We start from the raw sequence: 23,885 nt of genomic DNA on the forward strand, positions 1-23,885 counted from the left end.
ATATATATATACATATATATATATATATATATATATATATATATATATATATATATATATATATATATATATATATATATATATATATATATAATAAAGCTACATGAACATCACAGACAGCACCATACTGAGCAACCAATCTCTGGCATACTGAACTGTGACATAGGCTTTGATTTCATCAAAGCTCATGACAAAGTGCCTTCAACTGATTCGTTCTTCTATTTCAGTTGTTGCATAAGAACTGCCGTGCCACGACCTTCGTCCTGGAAATATTATATTATTAAGACCCTTTACTTGAGTTCAAGCGGCAGAACAACTTGTAGAATTCTCTTTTACAAGTAAAACCTTTGCATTCAAAACTTTACTGATGTAAAAGTAGAATATTATTGCAGCAGAATAGCCCTGCAGTATTACATTATTTATATTATTGTTTTAGTAATACTAATAATATAATGCAACATGTAAACACCATTTAAAAGTTGTAGATGTGGAATTAGCTTTTCTACACTATTATACACTATTTATTTTTTTTACAAGGTGATTACATGTGTTGTGTGTTTAATAATAATCTGCAAAGCAATATTACTAGTACATGTATATAACATTGTCAGATGAATGTAAAAGGAAAAAAGTACAATACTTCATTCTGATTTGTAGTGAAGTAGAGATATAAAGTAGCAGTGAAGGAAAGTAGTACTTGAGTAAATGTTCAGAAATATTCCACCACCGATGTGATATCTAAGATATGTTTTGGAGGGAAAGTACTTTCAATCTTCCATATGAAATTGCAGAAAAGAGAAACATTTTAATAATATCACATGCTCCTTTTTTGCCCTGTTTGATTTCAGTTTCATGACATGTAGATCAACAATCTGCAGTTTAATATTAAAAACACCTATACATGTGCACGTGGTTTGAAGTTCAATGCTTGTATTCTTCTTGACTTGACAACCACAGAAATAATTTTCTATAAGGAACATTAAAACACACACATTTAAAGTAGTAACATTAAAGTTTTATATACTATATGCAATGTGACGTGATAATATGGTTTTAGGAAGAGCACCTGAAGGTAGCATTCAAGGTTACTCATAATTTATAGAAATGCACGTGTTGTTTCTTTATTGTAGAAAATGTCTTTACTTCACAAATGAAGCAAGATTGTATTAAAAGCTTACGTGCAGCAGATTTTCAACGGTGGAGCAAATAAAATACACACAACATTGCCAAATAACATTTGGCTGGTCTCATAAAAATAAACAGAACAGCCTAATACAAATAACAAAAGAAAATAGAAAAGAAATTAAATGAAATATACATTCACAGTTATGTAAAATGTAGACAGCCTTATACATCTACAGCAATTGTAACTCAATACACAGTTTGGTTCTCGTATAATTTTGAAATACACCATCAAGGCTTTGAAAATACAGAATATCCCCAATATGGAGACGTTCTATTACAGGTCTGGCAACCTAACTTATGTCAAATAATAATAAAAAATTGATGATTATAACTGAATCGTTTTAAAACTCTTGCAGTAAGCATGTATCTTTTGTAATAAATAAAATGCATTCAGTAGCCCCTACATGTTTTCTGTGTCTGGAGCTGTTTAACACGTCCTTTGCACTCTGATCGAAGCGTCTGTTCATCCTCTGAATTAATCATCATCGGAGTCTTCCTCCTCTCTATAATGGTGCAAAGATGATGATTTCAGTGGCACTGAGTCAAATCCATCTGATGTCCTCTGAAAACAAATTGATAATAACACAACGCATGAGAAGTTGCTTTATATGTAGCTCAGTCTGTGTGAGTGATCAAGTTACTGACCTCTCGGGTGAAGGACCTCATTTTGGTAAAGAAGGACTTCTTGGTGAGGTCCATGAGGTCGTCCTCTGCGTCCTCTCCCTCCATTATTGCACAGCTGTCTGCAGTGGGCAGCTCACACTCATTGCCTCCAGAGCTTATCATCAGCTTGGAGTACTTATACTGCAACCTGCAGACAGAGCATGATAGAAAATAACATTCTGTCAAGATAAATTACAGTCTCTTCCTTGTGGTTTGCAAACTATTAACTTAGGCTTTTAGTTTAAAACTGAATTACATGACTGCTTCAACAAACTTCATAGGAAAAATGAAGCTCCGCAGTCTTACTTGCGTGTCTTTTTCCAAAAATAGCAGCTGATACCGATGAGCAGTGCAGCAGCGATCAGTCCCGTGGAAACACCAAACTTGAGCCAGAAATCCAGAGTCACACAAGCACTGATTTCTTGTGCTGGAAGTGACTCTCCACCGTAACACTGCAATGGCTGCTGCCACACATAGGTGGTTTTCTGAGACACACACACACACACAAATACATTTTCATTGTTCACATATCACACACACATCAGATAATTACTTGAATCTTAAGGTTTTCAGTATTTTCCTTACAGGAATAATGAGCTTTGGAAGTGTTGGTCAGCAGATGTTGTAACATTCGTTGGAACCAGGCGAGCTGTTTTCATTATATATGCTAAGCTAACGGGCTGTAGCTTCATATTTGAGTGTGAATCAATCATCTCAATCTAACTCTCCACCCGAAAGCAAATAAGCATATTTTTTATAACGTCAAACTATTCCTTGAAATATCCCCATAATGTACATAAATATTATGTATCTGTGTGTTCCAGTGCTTCACTGTGTTAGTATCACAGACAGTACCTTAAGTGAAAAAGGCTAAATTATAACATAACATATCATATTATTATATTCTAATTATTCTAATAATCATAATTTTGTTTTTCTGTAATGGAGTCTGACATAATTTAAATTTCTAAGTATTTCCCCCCACACAACACAATATACAACTTTGTGATGGACCTCTGATTGGATTTGTGGGATCAAAGAGGTCAAATTATTTTTGATCAGTATGTACATGCCTGTGCAGCAGTACCTGTATTCCCTGGATGCAAGCGCTGACAATCTCTCTGTAGTGGTTTTTGGTGCAGAGTGGACATGCATGCTGGCTCTGCCACAGAAAGTGGAAAGTGCACCCATCACACGTCCCTTCTGAACAGTTACTGCGGAGGAAAACACAGACAAGATAGATTATTACAATTTTCAGGTGATGAAATAATTCATTCAGATTCAGAGAAGTTGAGCCTGGTGCCAGTGAAAGATACCTTGGCAGCGTGATATGGTCTTTATCAGTCACTGATTGGCTGCATCTCAGTCTGATGGTGGCCGACCGGCCTTGTTTACAAGCCTGAGTCGTCTCACTGGACCTGGAAACATAAAAGCCTTAACTTTTCCGCTGTGATATATTTTAGACTGTTAGAGATCACATTTCTTCTATCAATACAAGTTCCAGCATGAAATCCATTATATTAATACAATACAATGACATACATTATATACTATTATAACCATTACAAAATATGTATTTTAAAGAACCACAATGGATAAATGCAACAAAATAAATGATAAATTGTGATCTTATTAACTTGTAATAGAAGATGACATCTGGTGGGCCGGCCGCAGAGGGAAACAGCCATTTTGGAGATGAGATGTTGTTGAGACTTGTGTTCGTGGTCACACCTTCAGAATAAGAGGACATATATCAGCATATCTGATAAATGAAATACAATCAAATTTAAGCAACCTAACAAAGCAGAATATAACGCTGAGAGATGTGTGCCATTTAATCAATTCAAAGAGTTGATTAAATGGCACACATCCAGTCTACAGCCATGATAGCAACTCTGCGAGGCTGTACTGTACTATAGTGGTGCTTTGAGCTAAATGTTAACGCCACTGCGCAAAAGGTTTACAGTGAGAACATTGCATTGTAATGTTTAGCAGGTCCAATGTTTAACATTCATCATGTTCACCAACTTAGCTTATTGTGTCCGCATGCTAACGTTAACCTATTACAAAGTTCCACTGAGGCTGATGGGTATTCGCCTCCATTGGTTTTGTAGGTTTTTGGCCATTAGCTACAGTCTATGGTCATAAACCATAATGGCTGCAGCATTCAGTCCATACCGATGAGTGTGTCACCAATGATGAAAGGCTGAGTGGACACCATGCTTTGACTCCTGATGTCAGAGGGAACCACAGTAGACTGACAGACGTAACCTTTTACATTTCTCCCACTCTCTGTCACATTTTCCACACAGGTAGCCGGTACTCTGCCCTGTAGGTGAAACACAGCAGGTTTTAACATCAAACTAAAATGAACTAAAACAAAATGCCATCCGGACCACAGCTTCTCACCTCTTTTCCACACAGACCAAAATTAAAGCGACGGAAATATCTCAGGCCTTTGCTGGTAAAACTGGGGCTGCTGTGGAAGCCGGTGACGTTGGACAAAGGAGAGAAGTCATAGTGCAGCAGCACGCCTTGACTTGTCTGCACGTCCAACGCACAGTTGCTGAGACAAGCCGTGTGTGCCTGAAGGATGGAGATATACATTTTCTGTTAACAGTGAGCGGAATAAGCTCATCTTATATACAGGCTGAGGGAAACCCAAATAAGACCAGTGGGAAATAAAGATTTTACCGGTAAGTGGAATATGGAGGCATAAAAGCCCCTTTTTCTGTTTGCTGTTACAGTACAATGCATCTTATGTTTATTTGGTTTTAGTGTATGTAGAACTGTGTTTTTGTTTTGTTTAGAATTAGATGTGTAACGCTTCATGATGTTGGTTGACGTATATCTGGGTAATATTTTAAAAGAAGGAAAGAAAGAGGTACAGCAGACAATATGAGACCAATATGAATTCTACTTTATACACAATTCAAAATCAAAAATGGCAGAAAATTGGGTCAATGTGAGACTTCTTCACTTTTGGATAGAAATGAACAGGTCATGAGTCCCAATGCAACCCCAATTTTAAAAAGCCATCGGAAAGTTTGTCAAACTTTATAAATGTATCACGTTTTCCTTTTTAAATTAAATGTCCAATCATATGTTATGTAAATGTTTATGATCTCAGTGATTGTTTTCATAGTCCCACGCACACCCTCTGCTATTTTATTTTATTTATTTAGAAAACAGTTAAATGTGGAGAGAAAGAGTCTAAAAAAAGAGAACATCAGCTTCCGCCCAAGTGTATAATTTGTGCATATTTGTAGTATCTGGGCCCCACAATGAACCCTAAGAACATTCCCTATGTGTCCTTGACAGCTCTGTGAAATACCTTGTATTTGAATGCTGCATCTGATTACCTTGTTTCTCTGTGTGTTCGGTCCACACTCAACACAAGCAGCCTCTCCCACAGGCTGATCGGCCCTGATGAAGGTGTTCGGCGGGCAGCTCTCACAGACTCCAGTCCCATTGACTATGTACTGCCCCAGTGGGCAGGGAACACAGGCAGAGCCGGCCGTAACAGAGCTCAGGGCACAGCGGCGACACTGAGAGGCCACACCTCCAATGACATTGGTGATGTGGATGGAGAAGATCTTTGCAGCATCAGCGCTGTATTTTCTCTCCTGAGGGAAGAGAAACACAAGCTTAGTCGCTGCAGACAATACAGTGGTCTGGTCTGCTGTTGAAACGGTTTTAGCACCTGTACACCATTTTAATGGAGTTCATGTGCTTTGTTTCAAAGTGGCCAATTGTGTTATATCATAATCTAGTTATAATTTAAACATGTGTAAATATATTCACATTACGTATGGTTAATTTTGGTGCTTAATCTTCTTTCCCTCTTGCAAATCTAATGGATGTGTCAGACTTTATCTTACGCGTAATTCTTCCTAGAATGTTGTTTTAACGTTGTCTGACTGTCACTGACACTTTAAAAGCATAAACTACAAAGTATGGTACCAAGAGGAACCAATGACAGAGACAACAGAATGACAATATGTACATATAAACTCAATATAGATATATAAACTAAAGTGCAATCACTTAATATAAAGCTTCAGGATGAAGAGCACTAAATAAAATAGCACTTTACTTTATTCATTAGATGTTTAAGGCTGAGGGAGTGAAGCTGTCAGAAGGTCATAGATCAAGAGTGATACACGGTGGTTTCTCACCGTCTCAGGTTCCTCTGTTCGTTGAAAAGTCCAGGAGAAGCTGACGGTGCTGTTGTTCTGGATCAGATATGTGTATGACTGTTTACTGTGGCTGCCTTTCCAATGCTCCACTACATCATTACTCCACTGGTTATAACCCTGCAGATGAACACCGTCACATCATACATACATCATTCTGATGGCAAGCTTTACTTCTTTATTTGTCGGAACATTTCATCTCACCGCCTGGAAGTAAAACTTGCAGTCAGCAGCACATGTGGTCTCAAAGACAAACGTGATGCGAGAAAGTTCTCTCCTTTCACTGTCTTCGACCATGGACTGAGGCGGCCTGTGGAAACAGAGGATAAGTCAATCAATGTTCCCAACTGGGATATTGTGTATATACATATGTCCTTTAAGAGTCTGACTTCACCTGTATCCAGGTATACTGAGTATGAGCATCAGGTAGTCTGTGTCCTGATCCCCAGGGGTCGTGTAGACATACTCTCCAGCCACCTCCCATGCTGGCATTACAAATAAATAATTAAAAAAACAATCTGATGCCATCCCTCGAGCAATGCAGACACACACAGTAATTCAGGCGGACAAATAACTCTTCTCACATACTTGTACTTGAAATAAGGCTTAAAGCACGAGTTAGTACCGTAAAGTCTAAATGTAAAGATTCATTTTTAACTTGGAAATAGTAGTTTGACAAAATAACCAAAAAACAATCAAAGCTTTTGAGTATTCTCACCTGTGTCGTGTTCAGAGTTGCCGAACTCTCGACGAAAGATGGAGCTCTTCATGTTGCTCGGCATTGTGTTCCACCATTTGTACTCATAACCCACCACTGGCTCCGTGCCAACAGGGCACTTGGTACATGCTGTGAGTAAATGTGTTATTATGTCAGAGTACACATGGAAAATACAACAGGAAACAGTTTCATATGCTTTACACGTAGCTTCAGAATCAATTTTGTGGATTTGCGACAGTCTCGCAAAGCTGGGAGTCTTTTTGGCACAAAGCTTTTTAAAATATTTATTAATATTATGCTATCTTTTATCTGGTGTAAAATTATCAACATCTTTGGTAAGTATAAGTGTATGTCAGTGAAAAATAAGCCCCTGAGTCTACTTGCATGTAAAGTAGAATAAAGAAGTGTAATCATTCTGCACCTGTTCCGTTAGAGGAGGAATCTTTGTCGCAAGGTTCACAGGAAGAAGAGTTGGTGACAAAGAAACCAGGGTTACATGGGGGACAGGTTTGCTTCTCCCCTGATGCGGGCAGCTTCACAGCTCCTTCAACAGTTTCAGTGCAGACCTTTGGCTCGATCCATTTATACATAAGCTGAGTCTGAGACACACAACCGGTTAGACATGAATATATGAAAGAAGCCACCAGATGCTGTGTACTGCACATAATGAGCCCAGACAATTCATATTTAAAGAAACCTAATAGTTACACCAGATGGCTGCTGGATATTTTCAAGGTGAAACCGCTCTCTCTGTGTTCACCACTACTAAACCTTTACAAACTCTGCCTCCACTTGCTTTGTGTCCTTTTACATTACCTTTCCTTCAGCGTCACAGGGAGTGTGTGTGTAGAAGTAATCACTGTTTGTACATGCAGGTCTCGGTTTGCAACTCCCTGAACCAGCCTCTGGAAAAATAGAAACCGAGCCAGAGGGAAACAGGCGGGGACGAGTGAAAAGACACAGCGCACATTAAGATAAGGGATCAGACAACCCTCACACACTTAAGCGATAAATACAGTATTTGCATGCAGACTGCCTTGCATGGGTGTGACAAGATGCAAATGCGTAATGATAGTAAGTTTAGACATATGTACGAGTGGAAGAGCATGCTGATCAGTGACATGACTGGTGTTTGTGGACGGTGCGTTGGAAATACAAACATACATACCTGCATATGTGCCTTGCTCACACTGATGGCAAACAGCAGCACCCTTGTTAGAGAAGGTTTCAGCAGGACAGGGTATGCAGCGGGAAGATCCCTGTTTTGCACTGTGGGTGCCAGGTTTACAATGGAAACACTCTGATGTGTAGGCCACCCCTGGAAGAGAACCGTTCATCAGTCAATTTCATAACCCGGAAGAAGAAGCGTGTTTAAAACTACTGCACACAACACACTATAGGGATAATCTACCTGAGATGGCAATGTTTCTTAACAGCACAGGTTCGACAGCACTGCCCAGCATATATGCAGTGGTTCTCCAGTACAGGACATTGTTGCCGCTGTTAAGGTCAACCTGCACAGAGTGGATGTGAACATGAGAAAGGAGCAAAAAAGAAAACCTGAGAGCTCTTTTAATCTAAATTCTCCTGCAAATAAGTTGCCGGCAGGTTGAGTGGAGAACTACGTTCAGACAAACCTTGTATTTGTTAAACTTTCTCTCAGAGGTCTTCATCCACCGGCTCTTTGAGTCCGTAGACTGACACTGGTCATTCTGAATCTACAGCAGGGTGAGAAACGAGCCACAGATGTCCAAATATATCACTGAAAATCACCCATCTTTGTCAACATCAAGGGTCCTTAAAAACCACTTACAAAGAACTCAAAGTACAGGCTGTCATCAGGGTATAAATATTCAAAAGACACAGTCCCAGGGTTCTTCAGGCTCACGGCATAGGACAGCGTTGCAGTGCACTCATCTGTGTTTGACATTACGTAATCACCCTTTGGTGTCCAGGTTGAGCTGAAGAAACATCAACAGCAGAAACAGCTTGATGAGCTTCTTCAAACTAAGTAACAGTGAGAAAACAATTGAAATAAAAATACAAGTGAGGCATATACTGACTTGGAGCAGTCTGTGTGGGCATCCCCGTCGTTCGAGGTGACACCGTGGGTGACAAAACCAGGCGGCATGCTGTCCCACTCATCAAAGGCCACGCCGGTGCCCAGAGAGTACGTACCCAAAGCACACTGCTTGCATTGCTGCGACTGCATGTCGAGGAACTCCCCCTCACTACAGGAGAAGGCTGGAAGAGGAAAAGAGAGAAAGAGGACACATTGGAAATGTGACAAGGACAAGCTCTTGAGGATTAAAAGTGGAAACAATTAAATATTTACAAATTAAAGCTGTGACACAGATTGTGGGAGTGTATAAAATTAGATTAGATTAGATTTAAGAGGACACTCACTGCACCCAGTGCCTTTAACTGGATCTGGGAGGCCTGTGCATATGTCGGCTTTGTTGGGAACTGCCACTCTCCATCGTGACCCGAGTACGTCACACTCTGTGTACTCAAAGTGATAATCTGACTGCAGGCCCAAAACACAGGTGTTAGTTTCACACGGACGGGGGAAAAGTACATCAAATAACTTTGAATGATGCATACAGCTGCAAGTCAGCATGCTTGTAAAGAGCAAATGGAGCTAATGTTAAAAGAGGTCACCAGATTGTTTTTTACCTCTGGAATTTATTTTCCAAAACCAGGCAAGCCTCTTTTCTAAATAAAAGTCACGGCTAATATTTGGCCAGGATGTCGTTCCAACTGTTGGCCTAATCTCACTCATCAAGGATGTGCCTCAACTCTGCAGCGGTAAAACTCCCTTAAGGGTTTATTTACTTAGCCAAGGGGGTTGAAATGCTGATTAGTTCAATCCTTTTGTAAACATGGAATTGTTAGCGTTGTCTCAGGACTTCTGGAGACAGCAGGAGCTCAGGTGCAAAGCTTATGCTGTATGTGTTTATGGTACTTTGACGCCTTTGAGAGAGACTGACGAACAAACACTATCCCACCCGTAATGATGTAATTTAAAATGCAACATAACACTTAAGGCTATCTTGTTGATCTGACACCTTCTGAAACAAGTCGTAAGTACTGAGCAGGCACCCAGTGTAGTCAAAAGCAGGCTTTAATGTTCCAAGGAAAGTCAGACTTATCCAAGGCCACACAGCCTTGTGGGATTAATAGTTAACAGAAACAGAGCAGCAGCAGAGGCACTCCTCTGGGTCTGTGTTTTCGATATTAGAGCTGCTACATTAGCTGTGGTTGGTGTATCAGATGAATGTGTGTTTGGGTGGGAGGATCTCATGTAAAAATGCATTGAATTGGGGATGTGCTGAAGCCTAATCGCCTCCCTTAAACAAACATGAGGAAACTCAGGCAACAGGACATAATGACCGCTTTGCCTCATGGTCAGTGGACTGGCATGGAAACAAACTCCTCTCCTCCCCAAATCATCATTAGCTATAAGACTAAAACTTAAAGACAACAAGCTTCTAGTGCAAACTTTTCAGTTATAGCTTGCATATGTTAATTCCATAGTATGCTGATAAAAAAGAAATGCTTTGTTTAATATCAAATGTATGCAAATTAAAAACAGATACAGAAGTGTCGTTAATAAGAACAAGGCAGAGGACGTAACATATGAACGTAACATATGGAAACTCTCATAAAAAAAATGTGCTCGCTCGTGAAACATATGTTCATTTTCCCCTCACAATAGGAGAAGGAGGCTTTTACTAGTCTTGCTAAAAATCAACACTGTGGGATTGTGCCAAATTTAAATACATCAGAATATAGTACACTTTTCTTTATCTGTGTTCTTTATAACCTAAAGACAAACATAGCTCTTAAACAGACCTAGATGGACTGTAACGCCTTGAAGCTTTTTAAAAGGCTTAAGCTCAGCCCTCTTTCAACATTTTCAGCAATGTTTTCTATCTTGCTGAATATAAATTACGTTTCCACCTGCTGCTCATCCATAAGCAACTTCCCAACCTAGCTATGAGTCATTATAGCATTGTATGGGTTGTTATTCAGAAATAGCTATCCCTTTTTCTTCTTTTTCTCCCTTGCAGGATAAATAAAGTATCTATCTATCTATCTATCTATCTATCTATCTATCCAACAATAAAACAATAAGAATATGCTCACCTCTTTGCACATGGGCAGCTCTGCACGGGTTTGTGCAAAAAGCAACCACAGTAAAAGGTGGCGCAGGTGTAGCGGGCCTCGCTGCATCGTCGCCTTCTGTCAGTTCTGAAGTGATGATGGAGACGAAGGAGCCGAGGGGGTGACCTGCGCCCTCAGGTGCTGCAGGCTGGAGGCGGGGCTTCACTCCCAACGGTGAACAAATACTGTTCGGTGATTGGCTCCGGTGCCTGTTCTTACTCTGAATCATCTTTTAACGGCTGCCTGTTGAAACGCAATAGGCTAACTTGTAGTTTACCAGCGTTATCGGTGGCCTACTATCTTTAAAGAATAAAACGTTTGGCTTCTTAGCACGGCATCACACCTCTAAATGGAGCGCCTCTGTGGATCCGCCGAGGCGTGGATGTGTGTTTAAACATATATATATATATATATATATATATATATATATATATATATATATATATATATATATATATATATATATATATATATATATATATATATATATGTGTGTGTGTGTGTGTGTGTGTGTGTGTGTGTGTGTGTGTGTGTGTGTGTGCAAAAAGACATAGCAGTTATGTGGTACAACTTCAGGTTTAATATCAAGTTCGTCAACAATCGTTTTATTTTTAAAGGGTTTAACCGGAAGTGTGTGGTTGCCTAGGAACCAGGTTGTAAACATATTAGGGTTCCTCGTGAGGCTACCATTAAATATGTCTGGTCGGGATCCTTTCCCCTCTCCAAAGTTTGAAAACGGCTTCACTCTCAGCGGCTTCCGGCCGCAGCAGGTAGGTTAAAAAGTTTAATGTGTGATTTGATAACTTTAGCTAACTTGCAGAGATGTTTTTCAAAATCCACATTTGATCCTGGCTATTGTTTTAATAGTAGATATTCAGCCCTTTTGGGCACATTTGAAACAATATATTTTCCTTTTTACCGATGCACAGAGGACCACCTTTGATAAGCCGGCACATATCGCCCAAACAGAGGAACCCTGGAGTCGTCTCCATGATGCAGCCACTTTGGCCAGCACCCGGCGGAGTGTTGTGCATTATGAGCCTCAGGTAACCTCCAGGATGATGAGTGATTGTTGACCTTCACTTGTGAAAAATATTATAAGGCAAGGAATTGTAATGCACCGCTCTCGTCTCAACCTCAGGCTCCGAAGGACAGCCTCGACTTCCAACTGAAGTCCGTGTACGATCACCACAAGGACTTCTTCTGGTTCAGGAACCAGATGTTGTACCAGAAGGAGACCGTCTCCGAGTACAACAGGCCAGTGCCGACTCACTGTGTTGGAAGTGGCATGTCAGGAGTCTCATTTAACTGTGTTCATTCATCTGTTTTATGTAAATTTACAGTAAGCAGGAAAAACTGAAGCAGGACATGCTGGAAAAGGAACAAGAGAACACTATCCGAGTGTGGGTGGATCCACAGAGGCGCTCCATTTACAGCATCAAGTGAAACTCAGGTGAAGTTTAGTCATATAATCCAGTTAGTGCAGCTAGTGTTCATGGGGATTTCTTAAAATAACGAAACCTAAAACTTTTCCTCTGCACAGGTATTTGTGCTACACCCGGCTGAAGGGAAGCAGCTTTTATTCAATGTGAAGCTTCCAGAACCACCATCTGCAACCTGCAACCAGCTCTGTAAATAAAGGGTTATTTCACTGAATTGTAATGCTTGCATTTATATATTATTCATCCACAGAAAACTGCAGTTTATTCATGGAAAGCAAACGCCTTTACACTGGAAAATAAAACTACACCATTGAATAAAAGCATGAACACTGAGCTCACTTATCTGTCACATTACTGAGGTGTTTAAATCGGCAAGTGTATGTTTTATGAAGGTACAAAATAAGGTTTAAAATGATTTTGTATTTAATGAACAATAGTTATGTATATAGATTTCACTTTTGTGCAGATTGCCCCTTTTCCTAATACTTTGTATACCAGGAATCAGATATAACAAAAACATTGAAGTGCAAAGATCCCAAAACAAATATATATGCTTAACGAATATTTAAATTTATTCTATATCTGTTTTATAAATGCCCATCCTATTTGGACCATGAAGTGAAAAACCCTTCCACAGAACAACAGAAGTGAGGTTTATCTGAAATAGCGGCTCAACAGAAATAATTTACAACAAGGGAAGGTCAAATGGTGGGTTCATGCTTTGGCTTTTCTTTGGAGACATCGTCTGATGAACGCCTTCTCGTCCCATTGGTTGGGGGAAAGCATTTGGCTGCCGTTGTGGACGCAAAGGACAGTCATCTCATCTGCGTACTGGAGATTCTGCAACAGCTGGAGACAAACAACGCAGGAGCAAAAGTTCAGGAAAATGTGCATGGGTCATATAATAAAGCAGATATACAGATTCACACAAAACATTCAACAGTTTCAATAACAGAAACAAGCTGAGAACAAAATAACATATCACCTTTTAAATTTATATATACTGCATATTGTATATAAACACACGCACTCACAAATCTCTACAAACACTCACTTTGGGTGTTATGAAGAAGTACTGGGATGTTGTCTCTTTGCAGGCCGTGCGGACCACAATGTCGAAGACTCTTCTCTCATTTACAGGATCCATTCCCTGCAGGAAAGAGCAAAATAGTATCAGTCGCATCCAAGCCTGAGGCAGAGGAAGCAGGGATTCATTTGTGTGGTAGTTTGGACCCTTAGGGTAGGTTGTGTTGGTTTCTGTGCGTTCACTACCTGGTTGATCTCGTCCACCACTCTGAAGGGGCAGCGGTTGAGCTCCTGCAGGGCCATAAGGTAGAGCATTGTGGAGACGCTACGCTCTCCTCCACTCTGATGGTAGGCCGTCAGCTCGTGGAGCTGAGTGCTGCTGTGGAACTTCACCCGAATTCTGATCCCATACTTGTCATACTCCTCCTGCAATGAAAGACAGCATTTAACAGGATAATAAATTAAACTTAAATTTAAAATAAGTGCATATGTAATATTAGAGTGTAATAGGATTACCTAAACCACTGTTACAAATACAAACGTAATTGTATAATACATTAAAAACAATCCTAGTATTCATGAATGCATGGAAACAAATACTGGAATTACTCTTTGACCCTGAGATGTCAGTGTGCGTGTTGTTCCATGTGAGTCGGCATTTACCTCATTCTCTGAATGCAGATCAACCTCTCCTGCACACTGCATGGAGCGGAAGAAATCACTGAACTTGTCATTAATCTGTTCCACCAGCTGCTTCAGCGGGTTCAGCCAGCGTTCCTTAGCCTACATAGACAAATACATGATAAATCACTATTCACACAATCAAACAAAAGGATGACCAGGCAGTCCTAGAAGAAATCCCAGAGGAATCCTTGCAGTGATGTATCCATACCTCTGATATGTTCTGTCGGTAGGCGTTCAGGGCGTTGTTCTTGTCTTCCAGCTCTTTCTCCAGATTTTTGGTCTCCTGCTCTCTTCTATTGTACTCGTCAACAACCTTCCAAGAGAATCAACATGAGAAACATTCACACTCTGTGGGTAAAAGCCATGATGTATTCAGACTCACAACTTCTGCCCAAACAAGCAAGAAAGACAATAATGAAACAATTGCTACAAATTTGGTAAAACAACAAAAAAAGAGCATTTTCTATGGCCCAATCACAATAACCTGTAGAAATTAAATCAATTTAGCTTCAGCTTACATTTTCACTAAGGCCAGTGAAGCACTCAGATCTGGACCGCTCCTCATTCAACATGGCATCAATCTCATCTAGTGTGTCAGGCAGCTTGCTGAAAGCCTGCATTGAAAAACAAGAACCATACATATTTTACAAACTAATATTAGTCATACTTTGCATTGAAAGGGCTTCCACAGCAGCAACAGGACTATGTGATAAGAATAATATTCCACATAAAGTGTTGAGGTTTGTTTTATTCACAGATATAGTTTAACAATGATGGACGCTTACATTACGAAGGTCTTCAGGTAATGACTCATCAGGTTTCATCTTGCAAATTGACATTGCTCTCTTCAACAGGCCTTTACATTGTTCGGTCAGCTGCACCTTCCTCTGCTCCAAACGGCTACATTTTTGCTGTAAGAACCAGTCATTAAAACTCAGGAGTTAATATTTCGGACAATACGGCAGGGCGACTGTGTATAAAAGGATGAGTGAAACACAAACCTCAGTGGTCTTGAGTTCAGAGGCGCCGTCTCTACAATCGTTCTCCAGCTTATTCTTCTCAGCCATCAGACCCACCGTCTCCAATGCCAGGTACACCTTCTCCATGGTCAGCTTGGATCTCAGCTACAGACGTTAGAGAGACAAGAAAAAATGGAGGGCACAAGGCGAGTCAGAAATTTGAAGACAGAAAATGGGCAGAGAAAGATCATGTGGACTTTTAGAGCTAAAAATAAACAGAAGACAATACAAGATAGATCCCGAAATAGATAGATAGATCCTGAAATCTATCACAATACCAGAAATGGTCTCTCTCACTGTTTAATTAATAAAACAAACATGTGGCAGAATGTAAACAAGACAGGAGCATGAAAACACAGAGGTACAGTAAATGCAAGAACATAAAAGTATGTTGTTACAGTACAGTAAAATCTAAATGTTATGCAACCACAGCTATCAAGTGCCAAACAGTCATACACAGCTCTTTAGTTTTCAAGGCATTGATCTATACCTTCATTTGGGCCATGAACACTGTGACTATGGAGACTTTCTGGGAATTGACAATAGCAATTTTCCCTTTTGTTTCCTCTTCAATCTTTTGCAGGTCAATGACGCTGTGCTCCATCTGCGCCAGACTGAACACAAGGAAAGAGCCAGTTCAGACTTGATGTACTAATCAAGTTACAGAGGGAAACGTTCTGTGCCTGTTTGAAATTGTTCAAGACAGACTTGCCTGTCCTGCTTAGTGCTGATCTTCTGCTCCAGTTGCCTCTTTTTGCCCTTTACTTCAGAAAGGTGCTTCTTCTCCGCCAACAGTTCATTGTCACGGCGATCCAGAGTGGAGGCTTCCGCCTGCAGGGCCTTTATCCGCTCATCGATGTCTCGTAACTTCACCTCGCAGGCCTAGTTACAATGGGGCTTAACAGTTAAACTGTAACATATTTAGACGTTTAAAGATATATTTTTAGAGTATACCAGATTTCTGAAATGTTGAAGTAAAAAATAAAAAAGAAGCTATGCTTCCAAATCGGTTCCTGTGCCTGTCTCTTACCTTCATCTGCTGCTCCAGCAGCTGCTTCTCTTCAGCATCCACAGTGATGTTGAGGTACTGGGAAGGGTGCACTGCAGAGTTACTGGTGCTGATCTTGTTGGAGTAATGGGACCTCTTCAACGTGTACCTCTCCTCTGTTGTGTACAACACCTTGAGGTAGGGCTCCTCGATAACCTGTGATAAAGAAAATGATCAGACAAAGATTGAGGTCAGCAGAGATGGCTTTTTAATAAAAGAACAAATAAAAGAACAAAACATGAAGTTAAACACTACGAACTCCAAGCAGGTTCTCTGAAGCTCAGTGGTCCAGTCGGGAAATACTTCCCAAAAAGAATATATGATTTTAAGTTTCCCCAGTACAAAATACAGTAAAATTAAATAAAATTACATTTTCTAATATAATAACCAATTTATTTGGTATCAACTTGAAAAATGCAACTTTCTGACAGCTCTGAAAAGGCATTAGTTTATAAACTAAATAATCTAGTGTGGTGATCGTAGGATTTTAATGGATGGTGCCTCACTGACATATCGTGCCTCAACCTACACCAATCATCTTGAAAGCCAAGCTTTTAGTTCACCAAAGAGGTTGAATTCTGAATTAGATTCACGTCGCTAACACTCTGCTGTGATGTTGTGTGGACTTGAATGACGTGGTGAGAAGAACGTACCGTTTTGATCATGGCTTTAGTTTGGTCATTGCCCACAGGAACGTCATGCACTTTGTACTGGTGGCAGAGGTAACTCATCACCTCATCAGGGGCGTCGAACATCTCGCGTAGGTAGGTGAAGAACCCAAAACGCCTATAAATAAGAAAATAAAACATACTGATGTACGTGTAACAACTTTGAAAGTAATGTTAACAGACAAAATGTCACATGTTGATGCTGATTGTATACATCATTATGCCTCAAGTACAATTCATCTTCTCTCACCTCAGAGACTCAATGTTTCGGGATGGCTGTCGCCGAGAGCACGAATCCTCCGGAGCAGAGATGGAGTTCACTTTCAAGTTCATCTTGTCACGGACCTGAAGTTCAGGACGCATAAAATCATTTTATGTATTTTGGATGGCAAAACCTAAATGTTACACACAAAGTCAGGATTTGTCTGACACTTTACACTTAAGAGGGATTTCCATCCTCCACCCAGCATAAACACTGACCTCTATCATGAACTTCTCCATGTCGTCTTTTTTCTGGAAGACAAACGCCCTCAGGTCGTGGAATGAGATATGGGTCTCCACAAACTTAGCAAAGCGATGATCTTTCACATTGATCTGAGGAATGAGTGAGGGTTAACAGGTGATTATGCAGCGGATTGAAAATGCACCAGTCACGATAATTACTGCTATAGAAACCTTGAATGTTCAAATGTTTTGCGAAGAATCACTGCGAAGAGAAGAACTCTGCCCGATTAAAAAAATAAAGAACGTAAATCCCAACTGTTAGCATTGAACACACCTGTTTGGTCGTGTCATCTTGCTCTATGTACCCGTTGTGCTAATACTTGACTTCAACCCGCCATTTAGTGTTGATAAGCACGATACAAACATTTAATACATGGTTTATAATACACTGTAATGTAGTTCTACACCGATATGAGGCAATTCTTAGTGTTCCAAGTGATGTACAGTGTGAACTATTTAATAATTATGTGTTTATACAGCAATTTTGGTTGTTGACAAATACAATAATATACAACTTACAGTTTATCTACAATACAATGTCCTATAAACAATGTATTAAGTGCTTATATCCTGCTGATAAATGCTCAATGGGGTAGGGTTAAAATGAAGTGTGAGCATGTGATTTACTGGGACTCACCACCAGCATCATGGGCTCATGGACATTTCCACTAAAGAGTTGTCTGTTCTGTCGGAGCCACTGGAGGGCAGCGTGTGTGTCCCTGTGGCGTCCTCGCAGCTTCTGCTCTTTGGCATTCATCAGGTTGTTCATGTCACTGAGCTTTTTCACCAACACTGGTAATTCAAATAAATAAACACAAAAGTCTATTAAACTGGTACCCATGCATGCAGCATCTTATGTGAAAATAATTAGATTATGTAATATTACGTAAACTGTCGAAGGACGCTGCATAGTTTGTGTTTAACTCACTTGTGGACTCAGCATGGAGATTGTCTTTCTCCCTGCGTAGGTCGGCTTTCTCTCCTTCGATCTTCGCTCTCTCCTCCCGGATGTTCCTCAGCTCGAAATTCACAGCATTGATTCGCGGAGTCACATCAGGTTGGTCGCCAACTTTGGCAAGCTCTGCCTTCAAGTCGTCAATGGTCCGCCTGGTGTTGCTGATTCGCTTCTGGTGGTCTTCCTCTTCCATCTGCTTTAGCTTTTGCGTCTGTTTAATATCTTCTATCTGTAGAGAAGAACAGGGAGAGTTATCGTTCATTATGAACAGCACTGAGCTGCACTACAGATAAAGTCTCCTTTATTCTGCGCAACGGCCCACTGAACAGGAAAAGTCAGCAACATAGACGATATGAAGGATTAAAATATAAAAAATACTTGTCTTTTTTTTTCTCTGTCTAAAGCACGTAACTTGAAATAAACCATGAAAAAAAAGGACATTGTTGTAATCCAGGATAGAAGTAAATGTAGTGTATGCATGTTTATTTTATGCTCCACATTGTTACAAAATGAATTTATTTTAATGTTCTGTTTACTTACAACTACTAAGCTCTGAATAAAATTAGAATGAATCCATATTGCAAATAAATTGTTGCCACAAATCAAAAATCCACTTTAATTGCAGGATTTCTGTTTAAGATAAAAGCAACTAGTTTTCAAGCGTAATAAATATCCACCAGGAAGTTTGACAGATTACATATTCAGCTTTAAAGGGCTGTATGTGTTCCACCTCTTTCCGAGTCTCACCTCTTTATGTTTTCGATCCAATTGTTCTTGTTTCTGTTTACACTTCAGAGAGGCTTCTTTGATGGAGACAGTCTGAAAAAAAAATAATCAAACCTTCAAAGTTACTTCACCGTTCAAACTCTGGAGCTGGGCAAGAGTCCATTTCCCACAAGAGTCACATTTCTTATTTACAATTTGTAATAATGAAGCACTAGCTATAATTAGGTACAAACTAGTGTATTGCACGCTTTTATTAGTAGTACGTGCTTTTGATGTTTTCTAGTTCATTTCAGTTTTTCTTAATTTTAAAAGTCCAGTCTATATTGGCTTGAACAAGACGATCATGCTCATTTAACTGTCACCCAAAATTGTGATCGCAATTAAATTGTTATTAATTGTGCAGCCCTAATATACAGTATATGTATTTATTTATCATTTTAAAAATGTTCCTATGCAAGTTGCCTCTATCAATGAAAGTAAATGATAGACAAGGTGGAGATTAAAATGTTGATGTGGTATCATAAGAATGTGGTGTCATAATTACACGTAATGTTAATCTCTATGTCGATACGGCACACTAATAAACAATAAAATTAAAATAAATGGCATTCATATCAAAATAGTTGCCACCTCTGCTGGACACCTATCAAAGAGTAATAATATTAGTTTTTTTTACCTTAGCCTTTATTTGTGCCTCCGTTGGCTTCAACTGGTTGTCAATCAGCTGGATCTTCCTCAGCATGGGTGCTTGAGCCTGCTTCAGAGCAGACAACTGCTTTTTGGCGTCATCTCGCTCCTTCTTCGCGCCCTCAAACTCTTTACGAGTGGTCTCGTACTCCTAATATCAGAGGGAAAGAATCAGCTCTCAGCCCTCTGTTTATTTGTTTCTCCCTTTTGTACACAGTGTTTCATTTCTATCACTCACCACCCACGGCTTCTTCTTCTCAAGCAACTCAATCACGTCCAGATGTCTCTTCTTTTCGTAGTAACGGTTCACATCATGTTTGTTCCTCTCGTTTCTCTGCCTGGCCTTTTCTAGGAAACTGGCCTTCTCCTTCACAAAGTTCTAAAAGGAAACCAACTATCAACAACGATGAAAACCCTAAAGGAGCCTAAGAATTGCAATGATAACTTTACGTCTTTTAAAAATGGGTAAACTGTTAGATAAAAGTTGGAGCAACTGTGACATTGTTCTGTTAAAAACATCCCAGTTAAACAGAAGAAAGGAGAATTCCACTATAGCGTTCAATGAGAGACACAATCCAAAAACATTTGACAACTTTTTGAAATGCATTTACTCTTTGACAATTATGTTTACCTCTAGTTCCCGTTCTCTGTTGCGAAAGTTTTTGAGCTCACAATGGTACTCATACATCTCTGGTGGTCCCACTGACTTCTCAGTTGCCTCAAGCAACTCAATTTTGGACATCTTGGCAAACTCTCCCACTTTTTCCTGTCAGGACACACCAACCACATCAACAGGAAAACAGTGAGGAACGTGTTATTTGATTGTCTTAAATGTTACATCCTTGTAGGAAGGATTTATATGAATAACATAACACATTGATTGAATAATGATCAGCCATCATTAAGACATTTTTAGATTACAAACCAGGTGTGAAATAAAGCATTCACACATATGACGTCTGCACAGTGCAAACATAATACAATGTGACGGTACTAGTTAAACAGGCTGACCTTGGTCAAAACTTTCAGCAGCGATCAGTCTATTTGACACAAACATACCTGAGGCAGAAACTGGCAGAGGTTGCTGACTTGGATCTGCAGAGCCTTGACTTCTTCTTCCACTGATTTCTGGTTGCAGTGTCTTCCATTCAGCATCCACAGAGACTGATTGTTCTCAACGTGGATCTCTCTGTTAATCACTACATTACCACCAGTCTTGAACCTGGAGTAAAAACAAAGAGGTCAGTTCGACAATCAGATACTTCTCGGAAAGAACATACAAGTAACATTGTGCGTCTGCAAACTCTTTCACATAACTTACAGTTCAATCTCAATGAATCCTTTATTGCACCCACGTTTGACATAGAGCCCTACCTGCAGAGGGAAAAAAAAAACATTCAGTTTTTGTCATCAGAATTGTACTTAATTTGTCAGCTAAAATAACTGTATATTAATTTGATTGATTAACATTGGTTCAGGGATCTGAGACTAACAGCACATGCAGTGTGAACGGATTATGAAATGCTATAGCCAAAACCTTTTTTAAATCAAAGTCAAAGACCTCTTTGTTGTCAATTCCTCAACATCGAGTTCAGAGTACATCTAGCAGGGGGGGTTTGAGGTACTACCTTGTCGCCTCTGCCCAGGATAGCAGTCTTGCCAGCCAGACCCAGACAGATGGCGCACACGATGCTCGACTTGCCGGTCCCATTGGCTCCGACAATCATGTTCAGATTGGGTCCCGGATACAGCACCGAGTAGTCGTAGGTCCTGTGAGATACACGGTGGGCATACAATAGTGTTATCATCAGCGTTATCATCACTGCGGTCAAGTGAGCCCTCATCCGCTGAGTGAGCCGCAAGCATGAAAATGAATGGTCTACGGTGGCTTATATTCAAACTGCTTCATTGAAGCTGACTTTGAAGTCACTTTTCTCCAAAACTATAATTTTACTTTACAAATGTAAGGATCTGTTTTCATAGAAGTTTGAATATTGGAAATTGTGACATTATGAATATCATTATGTTATTGAAGCTGACTTTGAAGTCACTTTTCTCCAAAACTGTACAGTAAAATCTCAAGGCCATGCACATAGACAGAGCTGGGGTCAGTCTGAACAAGACTGCGCTGTACTTTTATTTTACAAGTTTAAAGATATGCCGTTTGAATATATATATATATAACATCATTTCATTTGAGCTTCTGAGCTCGGCTTCTGTGGCTTCTGTGTTGTGTACCGCAACCGTACCGTAACACCTTGAGTAGAGGTGCATTCAGAATTGCAATTGAGGCTCACTAGGCGGATGTGGGCTCACTTGACCGATGTTTCTCATCGGGGGCTGTGTTACACGTTGTGACGTTACTACTTGACAGCTCAGGAGCAGTGACTTACAGGAAGTTTTTCATGGTGAGGCGAAGAATGGATCCCTCCACAAAACGACCCTCGACTACGAGTTCGTCCGCATGGCCGCGGGAGAACATGCTCGTCTTGCTGTTGGACGTCTGGGAGCCGCTGTTGACATGACTTTGTCGCGGTTTTTTGCTGGAAGTAGCCATTGTGAGCAAAAGACGAGCTTTCGACGGGAAGCAACCGCCGTCCGGGTCCGTTCGCTCTCGCGCGCTCCGCCGAGTGTTCACTGAGATGCGGTTGGTTAAAACAGGTCACGTGTATACACAAAGCGTGGCGTTATCATTAGAACTATCGCGAGATGTAATTCGCAGACTGATACGGAAAACGTATCAACTTTAATCAACCAACTTTTGTGATGGTTGTTTATGTTCTCACAGAATATACAGTCTAAAACAATTAAACTGATATTAACAAAACTATGCTACATTTAAATTCTCAAGATGACAGAAGTTGGTTTGCAAGAGGTTTTGTTTCGGTACTAGAATGTGAGCTTTCTTTTGAACTTCTGCACCAAATATATTCTGTAAAACATGGATTTGGGAGGTATTGACCAGGATTTAGGACACTGAAAATTGTTTTGAGTTCTGTAGTCAAAAGACACTTTTGTAATAGTACTATTGTTATATTTTACTGTATTATCATAGCAATACATTTATCATATTGTATTATATTTATCACAGCAATTATTAGATTTTTGTGCAATATTGTTATGTCTTTTATATTTCGTGCCTTATTTTTATATTTTATACCTAAAGTGTATTATAATTCTGTGTTAGGACCACACAAAAGAAGCTTTTCAATGTACAGAATAACTGTCTGTTACTTGTGCATACAACAGTAATAACATCTTGAATCTTGATTACCACCGGTGACGCTTCGAGCGTCTCATTCTCAAGACAAGATAAATAAAAAAGGAACTGACTGCTTGCGAAAACTTTGGATAGCTTTAGTTGCATCCACTTATTACTTTTCCCTAGGTTTTTAGCAGTAACTCCCATGGAAATTGCTGAGGGTTACTCTACAATACTTAAAATGGAGATGGGTACGTGATTTATTGTTTTTAATAAGACTTAACACGGACACAAGGCAGCAACGACCAGGAGGTGACCACAAAGATGAAGGCTGTACTTGAGGCCACGATTCTCTTCATTAAAAGTTTGGCGTCGAGTCTCCTTTGGCCGTACTTTTACTTTAAAATTTCCCTTCGTCGCGCCCTAGTAAACGTTTTGACTATTCCTGCGGAAAGGATGGCCCGCCGACATTGTTTCGGAACAAAGAAACGAGCCGCGTGTCGTCAAATACAGGGAGAGCGTCTCGTGAGCAGAACGCAGGCCTTAAGTAAAAGCTCAACCGTCCATGTCGCCTCGCGCAGCTCCTCAGTTGTGGTTAGATCAGAATCGCCTCTATACTCATTGTCCATAATGACGCTTGAGATGAACCCAAACACACGCAGAACTAGTATATCTGATCAATTCATCACCTCTGACCACAACATGAAGCGTGGCGGCTCCGAGGTTAACGTCTCGCTCGCTGCTCATCGCCACTGAGGCTCGCGAGCTGTTTCCTATCATTTCCGATCGAAGCGGAGCTAAACTCCGACCAGATCAAATAAGATCACTGTGTAGATTTTTTTTTTTTTACAGAAAAACATACTCGCACACAAACTCTCCACATTCATTCATTCATTCATTCAAGCAAACGCTCACACAAGCACACGCCACACACAACACATCCAGACTGTGAAGTACGAGTTACTTCCGGGTTGGCTTTAACGTAAAACAAAAAC

The 23,885-nt window shown here is 40.1% G+C and overlaps 3 protein-coding genes and 1 non-coding gene across 4 annotated transcripts; 1 reads left to right on the top strand and 3 right to left on the bottom strand.

The window, feature by feature from the left end:
* Positions 1-842: 842 nt before the first annotated feature.
* Positions 843-9,201, bottom strand: elapor1 (endosome-lysosome associated apoptosis and autophagy regulator 1). The gene is made up of 21 exons (XM_068597330.1): positions 9,169-9,201; positions 8,826-9,006; positions 8,576-8,723; positions 8,400-8,480; positions 8,174-8,276; positions 7,931-8,080; positions 7,579-7,667; positions 7,184-7,361; positions 6,763-6,891; positions 6,439-6,529; positions 6,249-6,354; positions 6,027-6,164; positions 5,211-5,474; positions 4,258-4,434; positions 4,027-4,177; positions 3,486-3,579; positions 3,165-3,266; positions 2,936-3,062; positions 2,155-2,333; positions 1,831-1,996; positions 843-1,747 (listed from the first exon to the last, which is right to left on the bottom strand). Exons 2-21 carry the CDS (start codon positions 8,972-8,974, stop codon positions 1,661-1,663), a joined length of 2,709 nt encoding a protein of 902 aa, XP_068453431.1. The 5' UTR covers positions 8,975-9,006; positions 9,169-9,201; the 3' UTR covers positions 843-1,660.
* Positions 9,202-11,567: 2,366 nt separating this feature from the next.
* On the top strand, positions 11,568-12,585 carry cfap276 (cilia and flagella associated protein 276). The gene is made up of 5 exons (XM_068598251.1): positions 11,568-11,699; positions 11,859-11,970; positions 12,066-12,186; positions 12,273-12,382; positions 12,473-12,585. Exons 1-4 carry the CDS (start codon positions 11,625-11,627, stop codon positions 12,373-12,375), a joined length of 411 nt encoding a protein of 136 aa, XP_068454352.1. The 5' UTR covers positions 11,568-11,624; the 3' UTR covers positions 12,376-12,382; positions 12,473-12,585.
* A 191-nt stretch (positions 12,586-12,776) lies between these two features.
* Positions 12,777-22,425, bottom strand: smc5 (structural maintenance of chromosomes 5). Its single transcript, XM_068598250.1, has 24 exons — positions 22,082-22,425; positions 21,317-21,458; positions 21,010-21,062; positions 20,748-20,910; positions 20,320-20,454; positions 19,927-20,067; positions 19,678-19,839; positions 19,023-19,094; positions 18,249-18,504; positions 17,958-18,112; positions 17,297-17,410; positions 17,067-17,161; positions 16,802-16,934; positions 16,131-16,304; positions 15,813-15,982; positions 15,591-15,714; positions 15,083-15,205; positions 14,867-14,992; positions 14,600-14,695; positions 14,290-14,394; positions 14,061-14,180; positions 13,644-13,823; positions 13,426-13,521; positions 12,777-13,220 (listed from the first exon to the last, which is right to left on the bottom strand). Exons 1-24 carry the CDS (start codon positions 22,243-22,245, stop codon positions 13,086-13,088), a joined length of 3,234 nt encoding a protein of 1,077 aa, XP_068454351.1. The 5' UTR covers positions 22,246-22,425; the 3' UTR covers positions 12,777-13,085.
* Positions 22,426-23,485: 1,060 nt separating this feature from the next.
* LOC137801235 (small Cajal body-specific RNA 2) lies at positions 23,486-23,878 on the bottom strand. The gene has a single exon (XR_011079702.1). It is a non-coding gene; the product is annotated as a small Cajal body-specific RNA 2 (non-coding RNA).
* Positions 23,879-23,885: the final 7 nt, after the last annotated feature.

Source organism: Clinocottus analis, unplaced genomic scaffold, assembly GCF_023055335.1.
Source record: "Clinocottus analis isolate CAN_PGR_092001 unplaced genomic scaffold, fCliAna1.0.p SCAF_4, whole genome shotgun sequence".
NCBI lineage: Eukaryota > Metazoa > Chordata > Actinopteri > Perciformes > Cottidae > Clinocottus > Clinocottus analis.

Excerpts from the sequence above, each read along its gene's own strand:
- elapor1 (XM_068597330.1), bottom strand. The coding sequence starts at position 8,974 with ATGCAGTCGCAGCAATGCAAGCAGTGTGCTTTGGGTACGTACTCTCTG. Across the intron at positions 8,724-8,825 it reads GCCCACACAGACTGCTCCAA|CTCAACCTGGACACCAAAGG; the intron begins GTCAGTATATGC and ends ATGTTTCTTCAG. Across the intron at positions 5,475-6,026 it reads GAACAGAGGAACCTGAGACG|GAGAGAAAATACAGCGCTGA; the intron begins GTGAGAAACCAC and ends CTCTTCCCTCAG.
- cfap276 (XM_068598251.1), top strand. The coding sequence starts at position 11,625 with ATGTCTGGTCGGGATCCTTTCCCCTCTCCAAAGTTTGAAAACGGCTTC. Across the intron at positions 11,700-11,858 it reads GCGGCTTCCGGCCGCAGCAG|AGGACCACCTTTGATAAGCC; the intron begins GTAGGTTAAAAA and ends ACCGATGCACAG. Across the intron at positions 12,187-12,272 it reads ACCGTCTCCGAGTACAACAG|TAAGCAGGAAAAACTGAAGC; the intron begins GCCAGTGCCGAC and ends GTAAATTTACAG.
- smc5 (XM_068598250.1), bottom strand. The coding sequence starts at position 22,245 with ATGGCTACTTCCAGCAAAAAACCGCGACAAAGTCATGTCAACAGCGGC. Across the intron at positions 20,068-20,319 it reads ACAGAGAACGGGAACTAGAG|AACTTTGTGAAGGAGAAGGC; the intron begins GTAAACATAATT and ends GTTTCCTTTTAG. Across the intron at positions 17,411-17,957 it reads ATGAGCCCATGATGCTGGTG|ATCAATGTGAAAGATCATCG; the intron begins GTGAGTCCCAGT and ends CTCATTCCTCAG.